This window comes from Rhea americana, unplaced genomic scaffold (assembly GCF_003343005.1).
Source record: "Rhea americana isolate MKP2758 unplaced genomic scaffold, rheAme1 scaffold_11, whole genome shotgun sequence".
Lineage (NCBI taxonomy): Eukaryota > Metazoa > Chordata > Aves > Rheiformes > Rheidae > Rhea > Rhea americana.
In genome coordinates, this window is record NW_028185150.1 from 2,794,926 (window position 1) to 2,816,412 (window position 21,487).

Sequence of the window (21,487 nt, forward strand, 5' to 3'; positions counted from 1 at the left end):
CGACCCCCCCCCAACTCCTCCGCGCGCGGCAGGGGCCGCGGGGCCGCGCCGAGCCAGCCGCCGGCGGGGAGTCGGCCGGGGCGCTGCCCGGTGCTTCCGGTAYACGCGCGCATGCGTGGCGGCGGCGGCCGGGAGCGGCTGGGCGCTCCTCGGCGCTCCTCGGCGCCGAGGTGGGGGCCCGGCCGGCCGGAGGGGCCTGGGTGGGCTCTGCCAGCCCCCGAAGGCCGCTCCCGGGAGCCCCCTGCTCTCTAGGGGGAGGCTGATCAGTCGGAGCTCAGGCGTGGTGTGCGCGGTTGTACCTGGCGTGAGCTGCGCGCCGAGCGCCTTCCCCTTGCTCCTTCCCCAGCTGCTGTCGTCTCCCTTTTGAGATGGGTCGCTGCTAGCGATTTCGCGCTTTGCTGGCTCTGCGCTTCATCGTCTTCAACCTGAGAGAAGCCAGCTGAGTTACACTTCCCCAAGTAGTCGTTCAGCTTATTAATGAGAATGCCAGTTAGGCTGTCGACTGTCAACGATGGGAGTGATGTGCGATAAAGGAAGTGTATGGGGCCATGTGCTTAAAAATTCACTTTACAGTTGACAGCTATTATTTGATCGGTGTTGGCTGGTATTGAAAAGATTTGGAAAGAGAGGGACTTTCACGTTTTCACTGTCTGCATCTTGTTACCCTTTAGGAATGTAGGAAGCAGGGCAATAGTATCATTTTGTAATGCGCTTGTGAGTTTAGCGCAACCGTTGGTACCTTCCTGAATCATAGAACCGGTAAAGCTGGAAGGGAGCTCTGGAGATAAATGATTTACGGAGAGAGGGAACAAGTAGTTTGCAGCTTTTTTTCTGATTTAGCAGATGTGCCAACTTTTGTGCAGTGCAATCTGACACTTGCAGACATCTGTTCTAGTGGAGAAACTCCTGTATGGTATATAGTGTGCTGTTAAGGATAGATTGTTTAGCTGGCTTTTTATTTGAGTTGAAGGAATAGAGAAGACTAACTATTCATAAATGTTGGGAGAAGTGCTATTTTTGTCTGAAGTTTTGATTCGTAAATGTGCATAGTGAATCCATTTCCTTCAATTCTTTTTAGAGTTTTTTCCAAAGCAAGTAGCAATGAAATAATTGCTATTTTTGATGTGGAAGAATAACTAAGATGGGATAACAATTATCATGCCATGTCACAGTGATGAATCCTACTTTAGGTAAAATTTGTGGGACATAACATTATAGTGTGGCAAACTTGAAAATGAAGAGAATCTTGAATTTGGGAATTTCTCTTCATTATATGATTCATTATTGATTATGTGCTTGCAGTGGTTTGAAGTATCTTTTCAAAACAAAATCTTTGAATCGTCTTTGTAAAAGGAAAGCTTTCCTGTGCGTGGCCATTATACCAAACAATGTTGAATTTATTTTCCCTTTTATACTGATTATTTGCTCTATTTATGTTCATCTTCCCTTTTTTGCCCAAGGTTGAAACGTCTCATAGAATTCATCACCATAATGATATTTCAAGTAAAATCTGATCTATTTAAGTATATTGTGAGCTACTGGCAGATGCATGAAAAACTTTTGAGTTTTGGATTTACTGAAAAGTTCTCTCTTTACACTCTATTTGGTTATCATTTTTTGCCTCCCTGTTGCACTCTCTTCCTCTTGTGTTGATGCTTGTTCACCACTGCCATCTTTTGGATGGAAACAGGCCTGCTGCATGATTACAGTTGTCCTCTAGTGGTTGGTTTGTAAAGAGAATATAAACTTTACCACAGTTCTCCCTTGCTGGAGACTTGTCTTTAGAGAATATGGCAATGGTTTAGTATGGTTTAGTATGACTCAGCAGCAAAGACTGAAGATTATCTTGTGACATATATGCATGATTCTGATCATCACTTCTGTGCTTTTTGTTCCCAGTTTCCCAGGGAAATCCAACCTGTGTGATTGCACCAGTTTTCTGCCTTTTGCCTTCTAGGTATAGAACCTGTTGAACCCAATTTTAATGAAGTGTGGAAAAAAGTATAGAGGTCTGAAAGATAATTGCATTTCTATATGCATTTTCTAAGAAATGGATGCTGGGTGAAACAGGCTGAAATCTGTACTGTTTTTGGGAGGAAGATGGGTGGAAATATGTTCTACATTCTCTTTGACAATAGTCATCTAGCAAGTCAGCACATGTACATGGGCCAGCTGGCCTGTGTGCACATCATGTTAGCTGCAGCATGCTACCTCTGTCGGGTGAAAGCATCACAGGGGACACAAGCAAAAATGCCCACTTTAGGGTGGTATTAGGGACAGTTAAGGCAATGAAGAGTATCTGTTGTAGGTACTAAAGAGAGTAGTCCTCTTCTAAAAGGAGCAACTTGTTTTCTTTTATCACCCTTCCCTTGTACACTCTGTCCTCTCTTAAATTATAATTTCTCCTTAATTTTTCCTTAAGCAGTATATTTCAGTATACTGACCTACAGCTGTGAAGGTGCTATTTTTGAAAAGGACCTGTTTTAAAAGGTAGGAGATCTGTTATGTAGCTCTAACAGTGGTTCCCTGAAAGTCATTTAGAAAATTTTGTAGTCTTTTGATATATGTGAAATTGTGTTTGATGCTTTTCAGGAAGCTGCATATATTTTATGAGACTAACTCCACATAAAAATCTTCAGTCTTAGACTTATCAAACAAATTTTAGTTGATCAGTACAACATGCTTTGTACTAACCTGATATAAAAAAATGTGTAGAAGAATGTCAGGCTGTAAAGATCTGATTACATATGTAAGCAGTAATGTAGCTATAATAAATCAAGTAAAAACTCAGATTAAACACTTTAACTGAAGAGGATATTCTCAGGTGTATTTTTACAGTTAATGTTTTCATAAATGACTGTCATTATTGTTAGAACATTGCTGAAGTGAAGGCAAGGATAATGTGCTCATTAAAAATTCATGTTTTCTTTTGTGTATCTTTGGAATTAAAAATTCCTTCCATCTAGAAATTTGTAGTGCACCCCACCAACCTCTCAGACCATTTTAGGGGCAAATAGTCTGCTTTTTAAGTTACAGGAATACAGAATATGTTAAGTGTTTTCTTTTTAATGAGTATCAATAATTTTGTGGATAATGCAAAAATATTTCAAAAATACTAAGACTGGAGAAGCATAGGCTGGCCTTTTACTTAGTTATACATTCTAGTATAGAAATAATATTTATTTTAGAATGGCTGTGACAAATAGGATGTGATGATCATCATTTGGAATCAAATATTGTAATACAGAAATACTTGTGAATATTAATAAAGGAAGACATTAACACTGCTGTGATTTACATCTGAATTCACAATTTCTGTATTACAGCTTCTTTAACACCTTTTCAAGAGTGGTTTTACTCTGATGTATGTAATGGTAAAGGATGGACTTATATCAAATTCACTTTGTTTGCAAGAGGTTTCTGTTGTTATTAACTGTCAACTTTGCATATGGTTTCAAGGCTCTGACATAAAACTTCTGCATTTTTTTTTGGTGCATTTTCAACTTTAATAGAAATTCTACAGGAAAATAATAACTGGAATTATACTTACACAAGACTATTAGTAATAAATTGTGTGGACGTTATTGGAAGCAAAATCTGAAGATGGCTGACTTGCTTAAATGTAATCTGCACAGCATTAGTTATGGTGATCTGAGGAAATAAAGTCCTCCAGGCTACTGTACCTAATAGGGATCTTTTTGTATCTTTGAGAGGAACAGATTATTTTTACTTGCAAATAGAACAAATCATATTTTACCAGATATGTACTTTTGGTTTGATTAAAAAATACAGAAAGGTAGTTCAGTATTAAAGTTTGAAATTAGAGCAGTGCTAATTGGGCTTCTGCAAAAGTGAAGCAGAACAGGCCTTGGAAAATGAAATGACTTTAGTGTCTCATGTGGGACGTGTCAGAAGTAGGAATCAGACTCCTAGACCTCTGACTCTGGAGCCAAACTTCAGGGCTGTCCTTCCTCCCTACTGGTAGATTCACTAGACATGTTTATTTTATAAATCTAGATTAACTATGTGACAGTACTGAAATATTCCAAACAGTGACTGTAATAAAAGTATCATAATATACAACTAAATTGACATATATGAGTGTCCAAGAAATCTAGGCCAAGAGACATACCACTAGTTAATACTTTTTTCATATGCTGTACATTAAAAGTTCTCATCTATCATCAACTGACCTGAATTCATGAGGAACTTGCTTCCATTAGAATACCAGAACTATGTAGCTTTAGTTTCATGCCAGCAGTGGCATTGTTAAATTGTGAATTTTTTGTTGAGGTATGGGACAGAAATCTTACTGGCAACTTGCAGGATCCAGTATTAGCACATTTAAAAAGTACATGGGGATAGAACATGCAGGAATAATTGACTGAAAGTCCCCCAAGCATCATTGCTTTGAATGTCATTAGCTATTTCTCCAGTGTAAATGCCCACATAGCTAATTGTTGCTGCAGTGTCAATTTGACTGAGTGAATCACTGAAAACTTTTACTCTGGATGTTTCTGGGGAAACTTCTCTCTTCTTGTTTGCAGAGAATGAATGGGCTAATTTAATGCCTGTGAATATCATGAAACCTTGTCAATGGACTCAAGGGACAAATGTCTGTTAGGATATATTAAAACAGTGCACAACAAAAAGGTGTAGATGTCATTAAGTTGTTAAAATGCATTTTTCAGAAGAATTAGCTGTTTCTGTCAGATGGACTTGGTGTCATAAATACATCTTTATTCAGAAAATTTCATTCTGTGGATAAATCTGTGGGTAAGACATCAGAGAGATAAGAGAGAAAAGTATAAGACCCCTTGGCAAGGTTTTACACTGAAGAGAAACTCATTCTTTCATTTGCTAAGTTGCTGCCATTGTATTTGGACTATGTGAGTGCTTTTCACAGAAATTCAGTAGCCTCAGCTGTCACTGTTATAAGTACATTCTATGTTTACCTATGCTTACTGTACTTTTGTTAGAATTCATATAAAAGTAATTAAGTATATGAGACTTGGAAAGAAAATAATATCCATGTTTGCTGTGTGATCTGTATCTTTTTTCTTCACCATTGCACGTATCGTTGTGTGATGCTTGAGGAGCTTAGTTTGAATAATAGATTATCTTTGAACAAATCCTTGAGAAGCAGTGTTGTCTAGTGAACTGGAATGCGTGAGATCTGTGTCTTATTTCACTTTCTGCTATTTGCTTTCTGAGTGACCTTTGTCAAGTCATTTTGGGTGCTTATCTTTGTTTCCTTACATTTAAAATTCATTTCTAAAAATGCTGTAAGTTTAAAGAGCTGAAGAAAATTGCAATGAAAGGTACATGAGTCATTAGTATAGTAAGTTTAGAAGTTCTTAAAAGGAAAAAGAAATCTAGGGAAATTTTGGAGAAAAAGAATTTGCTTAGTATAAGCAAGACAGTTTTATACACTGTATGGCTAGCTCTGGATATTAGTACAGTAAGCAGTATTTTAACTGATATACAGATACTTATGCTGAAGAGTTTGGGCCCTTATCAGGATCCCAGTGCTCTCTGACCAGGTTCTTTGAGATGGTCCACACACAGAGATGTTTATAACATTTATATAAATGTTTATTTCGAAGATATTTGATGCTACACAGGATTTTTGATTTAGCAGAGTGATACAGCAATATACTGAAATCACAATACAAGTGTATACACAGGGCAAAATATAGCAAAATTGCAATATACAGTTCAGTCCCAATACCGATGTGATTCCCATTACTGGTCTCTAACATGCATACCGTCATGATGCTGAGTGTCCCCAGTCACCCAGAAGCAATATGTGAGTTAAAACAGTACCATCCTGTTGCTCTCTTTGAAAGTCTCTTGTTGGTTGTTCAGGTTTTATACTTGACGTTGGGCCAAGCCACTTAGGCAGACCAGCATGGGAAAAGTGTATACTCAGGGAGACGTTCACGCTCTTGAAATCAGGAAGAAACACTTATATCAGCTGATCCACTCAGCTGGGCTATAGTCAGCTGATTCAGCCCTTTAATGTTAACTCAGTACTGAATTGAAAAAAAAGAAAGGATGTAGTCATTTTTCTCTATGTCTGAAAAGCTATGGGTATTTTAAAGTTTTTTGTTCTGTGTATTTGTGTTTTAACATAAAACAAACCGATTTTTGGGGGACTTGGTGCTTGTCTGCAGCATCTTCTCCACAGCCCAATTGGAAGAAGATATTGTTTGGGAGGAACCTCTTTTGAAGTTTTCTCTTTTTTTAGTTTATTTTAATGCATATAGGAAGAAGTGAATGATGATCTTTGACTACCTAGTACAAAGGCATGTAATTTTTTTCATTTTTGTTTTATATTGAGTCATATGTAACTCTTCTGCGCTGAGGAATAATATTATAACTCGCTGTGTATAATTTAGTATATGCCCTTCTACTTATGCTTAGAAACTAAGGAATTACTGCGTTTTTTTAATTGAAGAACTCAAAAAAAAAGCTCTGAAAAGCAAGCGCTTGCCAAGGATTAATTTATATATGTAGCTCCTTTGCTGGTAGCTCCGAGTATTGTAACTCAGGAAAGAGAAATGCTGTACATTTCATGGTGAAACATTGAAGCTATCTCTAGGCTAAGACTTTTGCAGAATAATGAAATTTCAAGGTAATTTTTTTTTATATGCCACTTAAGGAATATATAAATAAAAATTAATTGAGGAGGCAGTTCAATGGCAGGGGAAGTCTAAGTAACTTGGTTTTATGTATGTTCAGATCAGATTGATCATTTTGTTCTTTTTTGTTACTGTTGAAGTAACAGTAATATTCTTTCTTGAAGTAATGTCCTTTTTTGTAAGGAAGAGGGTGAAGAAATCCTTTTAGGAACTTCAAGTTACAAAAAGAATTTACAGCTGTGGATTTATGCTAGAGGAGACAGTGGCAAGTGCATGTTAAAGTGCAGTTCAGAAAATACCATTTGTATTTGGTATAAAAAATGACTGCATCTATTTATAGTTCATTCCTGTCTTTGCATTGGCACAAATAAGAGTGTGTGAAAAGGTGCTGTTTGCCAGGAGAGAGTGATGAAAACTTAATAGTCAAAGCTTTTATCGGATGAACCGTGAGGTTCACTGAATGAAGCATTAGCTAGCAGATTGGATTCTGGGAGGTGATGCAAACAATAAATTTCATCTAACAAGAATTTCCCACTGTCGCTAATACTGATCCCGTTGCCAACTTTGTGGGCTGTTGTGTGCATAACGTTCCCAGTGTTTTGAATGCCCTGTGTGAAATCTAGGCTTTACTGAGACTAATAACGATTTTGTGGCTGATTTCAACAGGTTCAGAATTTTGTTCCTTACACTGTAGCCTGCCAAAGAGCACCTAAATTGTATAGCATGCAAAATACTGATATTGAATGTCCATTTGCAAATTATCTGTGATATTACTAGCTAAACTAGTGTGAGCAGTGATTAGACTTTTTGCAAAATAGTATACAAATAAATTATTTTTATGCTCACAGATACTCTTCAGAGGCAGTTCAGCCTCCTGCAGTTCTTAGGTTGAGCCAGGCCTAATTCCTCTTTACAGAACTGCATTTAAGTTTTGTTTGCATTGTCCTGCTAGCTGCATTTCTCTTTGTGTGGCCTTAATAGCAGCTGTTGCACCAGAAGTCAGTTGGGAAAGAATTAGGCTGAGTGAAAAGGCTCTGTCCAGCAAAAGAAATCCGGGAATACTTTAGCATTCATCTTTATTAGAGCCATACAAAAAAAAATCTTTCTCTCTCAAGCAATAGAAAAGGTTGTCACATTGAAGTGACCTGATTGTTACCAAAATAATCTTGGAAATTTTGCAGTTTAGACTATGTAGGAAAAATACGTGTTTTTACCTTATTGGGGGAATATATTGAAAGGATTTTTCCCCACCATTTCTATAAGACTGTGAAGGCATATACTCGTTGCGTTTCTGTTCATCATGTCCAGTGTATCATTTCCAGCTTCTGCTATATTGTGTTATGTATCATAAATTGGTGTTACCTTTGGTAATCTTTGTAGATTGCTGTTTTCTGATGAGAGATGAGCAGTTCAACTATGGAAGAAAAGCAAGTAGTTAAATGGTGAACCAGAAGTTGCTTGATTCTTTCAAGTCGGGCTTCTGTTTTGGCAGGCCGTGTTGATCTGGTTTGCGTCAGTATGCAGTAGTCAAATCTGGGGTTTGCCCTCTTGCCTTGAAACAAATTTCCATTGTGTATTTGCAGCTGATTCCTTGTCTAATAGCATGGGCAGCTTCATGTGGACCTTGCTGGATTTGCTTTAGCTAATTCTGAAATTGGAATCCTTCTGGTTTAGGACCTCATATTGTACAGTGTTTTGATGAATTGCGTAGAATCACCTGTCAGAGCTGCGAAGGTAGTTTGCCTTACTGTCTGTTCTATCCTGTTTGTCTAAAGATGAATTAACCTGTTTTATGCACTGGCAGTTGCCTCTTTTGGCAAGATGATAATTAATTGCCTTCTTGACCTGTTAGGATTCATGACGGAAAGGTAACAAATAACATCTGTAAAACTGAGTGATATCATTTCTAAATGTCTTTCGCATCCTTTACTGTTCCCTTGGGCAAAAGATACGAATTAGAGCAAGGTGCTGGGACAGTATTTCTGTCTCTTTCTTGAATAAGGTTTTATTCACAGGCTCCATAAATATGTCTATCAGCAATGAGATCTATTGTTGCAAGACAAGCCTGCCATTAGGACCAGAAGGTTTTAAAATCAATTTTTGGGTGATATGTTTACTGTTAGCAAGTTTTCCAAAAGGAAGGCTAATAAATAATATTTACTCATCAAAACCTCATGCTTTTCAAAACATCAGGTCTTTTCCAGTCCTGCAAGGTGACAGGACAAAAGCAGAAACTTCATTTTGCTGTTTGTAACTTTACACAGATTTTAACCTTTGCAGAAAGTTTAATTTATACACTGTCTGTATGAATAGTCCTGGCAGTTGGCATAGTCCCTTGAAGAAGTCCCTTTTCCAGTGAGACCGGATAATGTATTTCAGAAGGCAGATCTCACAGCTATTAAAATATTAATTCTGTGAGTAAACAGAGAAAATATTCCTCCTTTAATTCACAGGAGCAAATTTCTTTTCCCTGGGAGAATTGTCAATACAGAGATTGAGAGATTTTATCAGCCTTTACATCTGCTTGACAACTACTAGTTTAGTAAATTTTGCATATTTTCCAACCCACCTTAGCCAGTGTTGCTTCCTTCTGGGAAGACTGTTCTTTTGTTTTTGTTTCCGGAGGAAGAGGGAGGAGATATTTGTGTGCTATTTGTTTTAATTCAGAAAGTCTGTAACCAGACAGGCTGTCTTCTATCAGTGGCACGTGTGTGGAGTAAAAGACGTGTGGATGCTGGTGCAAAAAAGAATAGGCAAACTATTCTAGTTATTTTGTTTAATAAATTAGATGATAACACTGCACATAAGTGCAGAATAAATATGGGAATTGCTCTCTAGTTTATTCTGAACTTCTAGTCTACCGGAAGTCTACAATATAAATATGTATATATGCATCTAGCGTTTATTACTCTTGAGCTTTTTTTGAAATTTTTAAAATTTATTTGTTCTTTCCCTCATTAATTTTTTTCTGAATTTATTTCCATGGGGACAGTAATACATTATCCTTGAAGTGGGAAATAAAGAATGCTAGAAACAACAAGAAAAAAGAAAATATAAACTTTGTTAAGTCTCGGCAAGTGTAAGGAGAATTGTCAAGGTAAAGATGAAAAATATATTTGTGGGGAAAAAGATGATGTAACCCAATAAATATTTTATAGAGAGAAATAGTAAATGAAAAACAGTGTCTTTATTCTGGATAATTACTACATTTTTGTTATAACTGTCATCCATTTGATAGTAAGTCTGTGGCTTGATTTTCATCATCTTTAAAACCTGGAAAGAGAAAGTTAAGAGAGTCGTCTTCTATATTAGTGTATCAATCATGTTATATTATAATTCAGTTGATGATTAAGCAAGGGCCAAAAGCGTGGTATCTTTCAATCATAAAATATACTAGAGTGCTTACTAGTCTCCTAATAGTCATTAGAATAGTAAGAAATGTGTTTTGAAAAGACTGTTCTGCTTTTATATATGTAACAACTCTAAAAATCATTTTGGAATGTGGAATATCTTTATATGTTCTGTTAGTTCAAAAGAGACTTGTTCTGGTTGGGGCCTTTGGACCCTGACGTCATGTAAATATTTTAACTGTTTTTCTTTCCTCACAAGCTGGGGTTGCTGATAGGTATGACTTGAGAGAGGAGATGGAGTAATGGAAATTGAAGTGTTCTTTTGAAGTGTGGAGCTACTTGCCACCAATTCAAGGAAAGGTATATGAATGATGGTTTTATATCTTGCATATGAGTTTTTGTCACGTTTGGAAACCTTGATGCTATGACATAAAGTAATAATGTAGCTAAATGATATTTCAGATCCTTCTACTTTTATTTATTTAAAAAATCATAGCTGAATTTATTACTTGTCCAGTCTTTAGTCTTGTTTAGCAGTCATTTTTTGGCAATCTGTTAAAGGTAGATTTGGTGACACTGAAAGCTGTAAAAGCCTTTTTTCAGCTGAATGTTCTATGACAGAAATTCTTTCTAAGGAGCTATATATTTAAGGAACTGCAGATTTCCTTACCTTTTATTATTACTGGGTCTGTGTTTCAGGATTTGGAATACTGAAGAAATTACTTTACTTTTACTGACTTCTCTTACGGTTTTATTTAAAATGATTGCATCTCTATGCTTTCAGAGAAAAAACCCTACTCTTTTACTACTTTACATGCTGGATGTAGAGATACTATTTCATATTCAGACTATCGATAAGGAGATAGTTGTGAAGAAGTTTTCAGAAAACTTTATTGATGTCTCTTTGATCTTTTCAAATATTTCATTCTTTACTGTAGATGAATAGTAAATGAGAATGTTTCCTATGGAAGACTTTGACAGTGTGATAGTTGTATATATGTGTTCAGGAGAATGTAGCTATGACTCAGTTGTTACGTGGAGTGCGCTGGTATACTGTAGAGCTTTGCCTCAAGATGTGATAACAAAAGTTACTGACTAAAATGTTACATTTTAGACACTAATCCCGATAGCTCACTTCACAGAATAAAGCTAATCCATTCCTTGTTAGAAGTGCTTCCTTCAGCTTCTGAAAGATGTAACAAATACCCTCATGCCTAAGCTCTGCAGGGTTCCGTGTGCCTGAAAATACAAGAGCAGGAGCGTTTGACAGACAGRTTCTGCAAGAGGAGCCATAGGACTCTTTCTTCCCCTCCTTTCTAAAAGTAAAGGGTAGCTTAAGGCAATGCATAGTAAATCCAACTTTTCAATTTCTAATATTCTCGTATAAGTAGTCAAAAATAAGAAGCAGTTTTTGGTTGTGGCAGCTGAAACAAAATGAGTCCCAGCTAACTGCAGAAAGTGGAAATGAACCTGAAAGAGCTTGGAAATACAATTCACAGTATAATAGGTTAGGTTATGAATCAGGACTTTATTATCTATAGTTTCTGTAGGTCTTTTTAAAAGTTTTATACTTCACTGGAACCTAAATGTTAATTCTTAATTAAATTTAATTAACTAGTGATTTTATATTTCCTTTATTAATAAACTATATGTCCCGTGTTAGTTTTTGAGATGAAATCTGTCTGTTAGGTTTGGTATATCATGATTTTTTTATTGTGTTATTTATACATTCAGTAATTTTACTATATGCTTTCCAGTAATGTTGAGGTAAAGACAAGATTAAGTTAAAGTTAATAAAATAGCTCTTCTGTTTTTAGGACTGGATGCTGTAGTTTAAGTAAGTAAATTAGAAAAATTGCTATTTTACTAGTGTCTTCTGAAGAAAGCAAAGAAATAAGTACAGCTTAAAAGCCATGCTTTTGCAAATAGAACAGGTGTGTAAGATGTGGGTTTTCTTTCTTCCTGATTTTGTTTTAGTCTGGCATAAACAAGGTTGTGATCCAGCAAAATATTTATGTACATTTAAGTTAAGTATGTTCTTGATTAAGGATAAATTGAGGCATATCAGAGTGCTAAAGCAAGACCAAGTGCTTATATGAACAACACAGCAATTGTCAGAAATGTTACTTTAATCACTTTTGTGATCTCAGTATATGTTTTGTAAGAATGTGAATTGATAGTATCCCAGAACAGTCAGTGGCAATGACTATCAGCACTGGACTGGCAAGAGTAGTTTATGTATAGAACATTATAGAAATGATTAAGGACTACACAGCGAGAAATAAACAGACCAGGAGGCTCTTGCAATGCATTGATGATAACTTCTTGTCACAAATGGAGGAGAAGCGTACGAGGAAGCGTGTCCTGCTGGACCTTGTCCTTACCAACAGAGAGTGACTGGTTAGTGATGTGAAGGTTGCGGGCAGCCTTGGCTGCAGTGATAATGAGATGGTGGAGTTCAGGATCCTGCAGGAAAGAAGTAAGGCAACAAGCAGGATTGCAATGCTGGACTTCAGGAGAGCAGACTTTGGGCTCTTCAGAGACCTGATTGGAGGAACCTCATGGGTTAAGGCCCTAGAAGGAAGGGGGTCCAGGAGAGCTGGCTAGTATTCAAGCATCACTTCCTCCAAGCTCAACAGCAGTGCATCCCAAGGAGGAAGAAGTGCAGCAAAAGGGGCAGGAGACCTGCATGGGTGAGCAAGGAGCTCTTGGCCAAATTCAGACAGAAGAAGAATGTACACAGAATGTGGAAGAGGGGACAGGCTACTTGGGAGAATTATAGGAATGCAGTCAGAGTGTGTAGAGATGCGGTGAGGAAGGCTAAGGCCCAGCTGGAATTGAGTCTGGCAAGGGATGTTAAGGACAACAGGAAGGGCTTCTTCAAATACATCAGCAGCAAGAAGAGGACTAGGGAAAATGTGGGCCCACTACTGAATGGGGCGGGTGCCCTGGTGACAAGGGATATGGAGAAGGCAGAATTACTGAATGCCTTCTTTGCTTCTGTCTTCACTGTTAAGAGCAGCCCTCAAGAATCCCAGAGCCTGGAGACAAGGGAGAAAGTCTGGAGAAGGGAAGACTTTGCTTTGGTTGAGGAGGATAGGATTAGAGACCACCTGGGCAGGCTAGACATCCACAAATCCATGGGCCCAGATGGGATGCACCCACGAGTACCGAGGGAGCTGGCGGATGTTCTTTCCAGGCTGCTGTCCATCATCTTTGAAAAGTCCTGGAGAACTGGAGAGGTGCCTGAGGACTGGAAGAAAGCCAATGTCACTCCAGTCTTCAAAAAGGGCAAGGAGGAGGACCCAGGCAACTATAGGCCAGTCAGCCTCACCTCCATCCCTGGAAAGGTGATGGAATGACTCATCATGGATGCCATCTCCAGGCATATGGAGGAGAAGGCGGCGATGAGGAGTAGTCAGCATGGATTCACCAAGGCGAAATCCTGCTTAACCAACCTGATAGCCTTCTCTGATGGCCTGACTGGCTGGGTAGATGAGGGGAGAGCAGTGGACGTTGTGTACCTTGACTTCAGCAAGGCTTCTGACACTGTCTCCCATGGCATCCTCCTAGAGAAGCTCTGGAAGTGTAGGTTAGATGAATGGACAGTGAGGTGGATTGAGAACTGGCTGAAAGGCAGAGCTCAGAGAGTTGTCATCAGTGGTGTGGAGTCTAGTTGGAGGCCTGTGGCTAGTGGTGTCCCCCAGGGCTCAGTACTGGGTCCCATCCTCCTCAATTTTTTCATCAGTGACCTGGATGAGGGGACAGAGTGCCTCCTCAGTGAGTTTGCTGGTGATCCCAAGCTGGGAGGAGTGGCTGACACACCTGGGGGCTATGCTGCCATTCAGAGAGACCTGGACAGGCTGGAGAGTTGGGCAGAGAGGAACCTCCTGAGGTTCAGCAGGGGCAACTGCAGAGTCCTGCGCCTAGGGAGGAATAACTCCATGCAGCAGTACAAGCTGGGGGCTGACCTTCTGGAGAGCAGGTCTGCAGAGAAAGACCTGGGAGTGCTGGTGGATGACAAGTTGACCAGGAGCCAGCAATGTGCCCTTGTGGTCGAGAAGGCCAAGGGTATCCTGGGGTGCATTAGGAAGAGTGTTGCCAGCAGRTGGAGGGAGGTGATCCTGCCCCTCTACTCAGCCCTGGGGAGGCATCATCTGGAGAACTGTGTCCAGCTGTGGGCTCCTCTCTCCAGTATCTCCATGTCTCTATTGGACTGAGTCCAGCGTAGGGCTACGAAGATGATCGGAGGGCTGGAGCATCTGCCCTGTGAGGAACGGCTGCGAGAGCTGGGCCTCTTCAGCCTGGGGAAGAGACGGCTGAGGGAGATCTTATCAATGTGTACAAGTGCCTGAAGGGAGGGTGTCAAGGGGATGGGGACAAACTCTCTTCAGTTGTCCCGTGTGACAGGACAAGAGGCAATGCGCAGAAACTGAACCATAGGAAGTTCTGCCTGAAAGTGAGGGGGAATTTCTTCACTGTGAGAGTGACAGAGCACTGGACCARGTTGCCCAGAGGGGATGGAATCTCCTCTGGAGATCTTCAAGGCCCGCCTGGATGCAACCCTGTCTGACATGCTCTAGGTGACCCTGCAGAGCAGGAAGGCTGGACTAGATGATCTCCAGAGGTCCCTTCCAACCTTACTGATCCTATGATTTTCTGATTCTATATAGATGAGATGGTACTTTGCACATATCCAAGAGATTCAGAACAGGTATCTTAAGGGAATTGACTATCAGAAACTAAAAATAAAAAAATGGAGTTAGCAATGTATTGAATATAGAAACTTTAACACTTACTTAAACTATATTGATGTTTCTCCTTTTTTTTGTTGTAGTTAAACAAGATTGTGCATCTCAGTCTTTGTTTTCCATCTCAGAAAATTGCCCTGGACCAGCTAAGGAGTTGCTAAGCAGTTCCTGTGGACCTACACATCTATTTAGATGTAACGAAGAAGGGAGATACAATACCTTCTTTACTGTAGAGCTGGGTTATCAGACTTCTGGAAAAAGACTATATTTGCCCTGTGATTGTTGTGCTAGTGTGCATGTTTAAATGGTTATTGCATATACCTTGTACAGGAGAAAAACCTGTTCGATTTGCTTACCTGGAGATCCTCTGTTCAGTTTTCTGTTGTCTCTGTGACTGGCCCTGAATGCTGTGGTGTGCATTTTTGGGGCAGGTTTAGCTCAGTTGGTTAGAGCGTGGTGCTGCTAATGCCAAGGTTGTGGATTCAGTCCCTGTATGGGGCTATGCTGCGGGTTGGACTAGGTGATCTGCAGAGGTCCCTTCCAACCTTATCGTTCTATGAATGCTTAAAACTAAATAAAAAATTATTTATTGTGGTGGGTTTTTTTCTTTTCTTTCTTCCTTTTTTTTTTTTTTAGCAGCATTCTGTTAGAGCGCTTATTTTGTGATTATTCAGGAGGATTATTCTTATGTGGGGTCAAGAAACAGGCTCATTAATTTACTCAGATCTGTAAATCAAATTTCTGGGCATAATTTGTTTTTCAATTCTTTATTATGTCCCTATGATAATAGCAAGTTTGATGGCTAATTGCAGCTAGATGTTTAACTTATGTCATTTACCAGAGTGCTATTGTGATGAAGTCTCATACCTGATTTTTAATGCTTACTAGTTTAGAGATATTAGAAAACAGTAGGATTTTGGCACTGCACAGAGCTATTAAGAGTTCCACTAATAGCAACAGTTACAAATAGAAATGGGAGTATAATATAGAATGCAAAAAGCACAGGCTTTACTTACATTACTTTGATCATGTTTAGAGCAAGCACACTTTGAACTCTGGCCAGCCAACTGCCTTACCTTACTTGTTTAAGTATTTTCTTGCTGTACAGGATCCAACTCGTATTATATATTAGCTGTGGTTCATTATCGGACATTTACATATGTGTTATGATTATAATATTTATTAATCTTAAGATTTTTATCAGGCTTGGATTATCATGTTATTTAAGTGATGTGAATGTAAAGAGTTGATGAGAGCTGTATAAAGCAGGCTTGATTTGCAGGGCTGGTGCTCAAATTGAAATTTATTTTTTGGTCCTTAGCTCCATGTGCATAGCTTACAAAAAGCTGCAGAAGGTAAATATCCACTGATTTCAGTTGCTTCTACTAATGTCTAAATCTGTTTCCAAGTGAACACCAATCATGTCTGAAAACTGTCACCATATTTGGCCTTAATTGATAGTCATCTTTGCAGCCATCTCAGAAGGGACAAAGATGGAATTTAGCCTGTAAGGTATTTCTTTCAGACAGATTTAAAGGTTAATGCAGTCTGCTGTGCTGTTCTCTGTCTGTCTACTCATGAAAAATATAACTGCAAAACAGAAGAACAGTTACTGCTCTTTTCTGTTTCACTAGTGGAACTTGATTCAAGATTTCAGCATTGAAACTCAGCGGTAATAATTTTTCCTCAAAGATAGTTCTTTTTCAAGTGAAGTGTGTAACTAGGTATAGACTATGTATCTTTCTTTTTTTTTAAATCAGATTTAGGTTATCAGTTATGTTGCATGTGGTGATATTTTAATTTTTCCCTCCTTTTTATGAAAATAAAGAAAAGCACAGCTGAAAGACAAAATTTATTAGATTTTTTTTTTTAAGAAAAGCTTCTTTGGGACTTATAACTGCCAATTACAAATGCAGAGCTTGAAACTTATCTATACCTCTGATTTTTGCTCCCCATCCCCCCAAATCCTTTGTCTTTTGAGCAAATCTTCTTTTAATGCTTTAATTTACCTTGAAAGAGGCATTTTGAGTTTTCCATCATGCAAACTATTCTAATTTTTTTTTGCAAAAAAGATAGAAAAAAGAAAAATAATATTTAACAAAGAAAACATTGCATTGTTACTCACATTGGGTAACAGCGTGTTGCATTGTATTGCATGTATGTATTGCATACATACCCACATGTGCTCACTTGTATTATTTTATTATTCTTTGAATGAAATGTTGATGATAACAAATTCAGATAATAAGAGACTGACACCCAGCTGGGTAGTACATTCTAAGTTAAATTACCAATCATTATGCAACTTCAGCTGCTTTGTCACTGTGTGGTTACTACTTTGTCCTCTTACAATTAAAAAAAAAAATAGACAGCCTGATAGAATATAAACACAAAAGGAAAAACTTCTGTTCCTTCTCCCTTTCTCATCTGAACACAAAAAAATAAGCAGAAGCCCTTTCTTTGTCTCACATCCTTGGTTTCAAGCCTGTGTTTAGATCCACCTAATTTGGAATTACATTTTTTTTTTAGGATCGTGGAATGGCCCAGAATACTACAGTGCCTAAACTGAACTTTGAGTATTGGTTAGATAAGGCTATTGAGTGGGGACAAGCCACCACTTTGGAATCCCAGAAAGATGTGTGCTATCACTTGCCCCAACTGCAGGAGTTTCTACAGCAGACTTATGAAACTTTAAAACATATGGTAAGTAATTTAACAGGAAGAATGCACTGTTTTGAAGACAGCCTCAGAAACAATCTGAACTATGTTTTGACAAAACCAGAAGCTAACAGCAGCAAAGAAACTTGTGGTATTGATCTAATGTATTGCTGGATCAGAGAGGCAAATTGGAGAAATAGCCACCGGTAATGCAAACAGGAATGTGCTTCCTGTTTCCCTGATTTATTGTGAAAGGAGATTTTTCTTCTTGACTGGTTATGTTGTCATGTGAGAATTCCCAGCCAATCTTGTAGCCTGTTTAAAAACCTCTTTAAAATAAACAAGAACTTGATTCTAGTTGCCAGGTCATAAATTGGATTATTTAAAGGCCTTAACATGCAAAATTGTAATTGATCCTTTAAATCTTAGAGAGTCTGCTGACATGCTAACCCCACTGCCGTGGCATACATAGTGAATTCTAGAAATATGGCCAGATCATTGGCATATGCTGCTGGCTGTTCTGTTGAGTAATTTAATTGTTGCCTGTACTCACTAGATTGCTTTTTCAAATAAGTTTTATTATTTATGTGTACACTGGAAAAGTCATGCTCAGGAAAACATATGTAGTCACTTTAATTTTCCTTCAAAATACTGTATTATGTTATGATATTGAGTGTCTATGAAAGTATTTCTTTTTTAATATTTTCTCAAGATTACAGGGTTTTTCCCTAAACTGAAGTCTGAATTTTCAAATAAAAGATTTTTGGGTAGGCATGCTTCATCCTTTGTGTGTATATCTGACAGAAAAGATAAAATCCAACACGAAAAAATATATATTATTAATGTTGCTACTTCAAGTAATCTGAGGCTTGGCCTGAAATGAACCTTGTGCATATGGCCCCAGAAAGTCTAGGGCTCACTCCAAATGGGAGACAAATCTAAGGAATTTATTGCAGCAGCAGGCGTTCTTGCTACTTATTCATTATCTTAGCACAGTACCATTTTTAAAAGCCTTCATTTATTAGACAGTAAAGCTACAAAAATGGAAAAATAAGACTGATTACACAGGACTGTGTATAGACTACTCTGCCTACTTTTATAGTGAAGCTGTCTTGTTTTGTTAGAAGTTAAATGATAGTTTGTTGCTGACTAGTTGTTATGTCATTTAATTTTACGCAAGCAAAAGCAACAGAAAGATAATTAGTTTTATGCCATAGTGTGTATTAATTTCTTCAGAAACTATGATAAAGCATATTAAAGCAATGAAGGGCAAGAAAATATATTCTAATTGTGCTTCTGTTATCATAAGATTGTTTACAAATATACTTTCATGATTATTTGGGAGAGGATCTTTTCTATCACAATTAAGTATTAGTTGAGGAAATTAGCTATTTAAGTTTTGCCTGTTTTTATCTATGACATTATAGCTGATTTCAGGAAGTCTGGCTGAGGAGATTTTGCTTTCCAGAGCATTTCACAGCAAAATCATTGGGATTGTAATTTACAACAATCTATATCGTTAACAGTGCTCCAAACCTACTTCTGAGGCACAGTATATTTATTATGTTTTTGTTTGTTTGTTTGTTTTTAAACAGAATTCAACTGTAGCAATCCAGCAATTCCCTTTAATTGGCCAGCTTCTAGGAAGACTCTGTTGGAATCCTTTTGTTATAGGATATGGTGAGAACTTGTAACGATCTTTCTATAACAGTTCCTAAAATTCTGTTGTCTAGAAAGTAGCAAAATCCAACTTAATGTGTACTGTGATTTTTATATAAAAATGCTGCAGAGATATGACATAATAAAAAAGGAATTAGAGGATAATAGACAACTATTGATAGTGTGTGGCATTTAGCAGTCTTAAATTTACTTTTGATTCTAATTAATTTCAAGGATTATTTGCAGCATCTTGACTTGGGAACAGTAGGTTTTAAACCCAATGAACTTTTATGTGCATCATGATTTCTGGTGTTTTTTTTTCTGTTTCATTTTATTTTTTTTTCGGGTCCCAAAATGGACGTAATCTAGTATGTCGGATTACTTTCAGCAGAGATTTCTTCCAGTTACATAGCAAACAAAATATTCTGTTATATATGTTAACATAAAAGAATTAAAGAATTCATTTTCTCTTTTGTCATTTTTATTAATAGAAAGCTGTGATAAATTCATAATTATATTTTTTTATAGGTTTTATTTTGCATTTCTTTTCCACCTCTGTAAATTAGTGAAAATGTAAATTAAATCAGAAAGCAAAATATTGAAGTGATGACATGGAAAGAAAAAGTATTAAAAATGAATAGCCTCTTATGCTTAGATTGTATGTGCGTGTGTGCATGTGTGTACACATGATAACAAAGAGGAAGAAAGAAGTTAGGAACATAAATGGTGGTTGGAAGTAGCATAAGCTACCTGTGTTACATCATCAGCAGTTCCAGAACATCAAACAGGAACTGAGATGTTGATCTACTGTTAAGCAGAAAATTAATTTTAAGTTATGCTTTCAGCCCCCAACTATATGTTTTCTATCTTATCAATTGACTATCTTGTTAATATTCTACTACAACTACAAAAAAAAAAAATTGCACTCTATCTTCTCTGGTTCATGCTTCCTTTTGGGGAAATACGGGAAAGGACTACTTTTGTGGTCTCCTGGAATGGCTTATTAGATCAAGCACAGCATTAGGCTAAAGTGATTATGTGTCTTCTGGTTTGGATTTATCTTCTTCCAGCTGGTGTCAAGAACAGGCAGAGTGAATGTGTCTGTGAAACACGTGGTTGACATATGTTATGTCAGCATTTCCATTTGTGAAGAAAATCTGAGAAGGAACCATAGGTTTAAACATAGCTGACTTTCACTAAGCAGCAAATATATGCTATTGTGGCACCTTCTGAGAAAAACCGTGTTTTTTCTCTGTGGACCTCTTTGTTAGAGGGGAAACCATTCTCTTGCAATGGAGAGCTTCTCCTTCTGACCATATTTCCAGTTTTGAGAGTATCAATAATTATTAATGTTTACAGTTACATGTATGCTTTACTTCTCAGGTTTGCCCTGGAATATGCAAGTCTTTAGACCACTGGTGTTTTCCAGCTGACAATATATTAAGTTGTAGAGTGAGATATCCCTCATTTTTCATCCAAGTTGAAAGGCAGTTGTCTTTGCTTTTTTGGCTCCTTTCCACAACATTCCCAAGTATTACCTTCTTGGTTTCCTATTATTCTCTCCCCTTCTTTGGTATCCCTCAGCATTTTCTAAAGCAGAAAAAGCGCTTTTGCTACAAGTTGTTCATTACTTCTGAAGATAGCAGAAGGATGGATTTTTACTTTCAGCTTCTATGTGTGTAGAGAAGGGGTGAGGAAGAACTGGTTTAGTTTGTTTGTTTTGTGAGGAGTGAGGGGAGTTGCCTCAGAGTTGCAAGCAAGCCAGTTCAGAAAACTTAACTTGCTCGTAATGGAATTCTTCACTTTACTGCTTAAAGATGGGTCAGGGAGATTTCCTGATGTCAGCTGACCTGAAGATGGCTGCTTATACATTGCCATCCCTTCCTCTTTTTAGAATCACCTGAGTTCTCTTTGGACAACTGGTATTTTAAACTCATCTGAATTTCATTTGTTTGGCACAAGTTCTGAAGATCTTTAAGATAATGTTGGTTATACCAGATGCTGACTCTCAAGTGGGTTTCACGTAATTTCTCATTTGGATAAATAGCTCTTTCAAGCATATATCTAAGATGCGTGCTTATGTATGTGTTCATTTCCACAAAAAGTTCAATTTTAGCAAATCTACCTTTTTAGTATATATAAATATGTATATTTTTACCAGAAATTTTATGAAAGGCTTCCAAAAAGAATATTTGATTTTAAAATCAGAGCTTTCTCATGGTTCCTTGTTTCTGGTCCAGTTCATGACAGGGTAGGTATAAATGAACTGAATCATAGGCTGATCCAGACTGTACTGTGTTATAGAAAAGGAATTACAATCTTTCCCCCTTCTTCTTCTTCTTTCCTTCCCCCTTCTTCTTCTTTCCTTCCCCCTTCTTCTTCTTTCCTTCCCCCTTCTTCTTCTTTCCTTCCCCCTTCTTCTTCT

At 37.8% G+C, this 21,487-nt stretch overlaps 1 protein-coding gene across 2 annotated transcripts in view; it reads left to right on the forward strand.

The window, feature by feature from the left end:
• Positions 1-1,757: 1,757 nt before the first annotated feature.
• The window catches only part of FANCC (FA complementation group C), a 75,365-nt gene continuing 55,635 nt past the window's right edge, over positions 1,758-21,487 (forward strand). The window contains exons 1-4 of one of the 2 annotated variants that reach the window (XM_085313026.1): positions 1,758-2,490; positions 10,254-10,354; positions 17,275-17,448; positions 18,999-19,083. In XM_085313026.1, coding sequence (XP_085169152.1) covers positions 17,284-17,448; positions 18,999-19,083 — 250 coding nt within the window. In that variant the 5' untranslated portion in view covers positions 1,758-2,490; positions 10,254-10,354; positions 17,275-17,283. Of the gene's footprint in view, positions 2,491-10,125; positions 10,355-17,274; positions 17,449-18,998; positions 19,084-21,487 lie in introns of those variants that run through there. The other variant, XM_085313019.1, reaches the window with a different exon arrangement.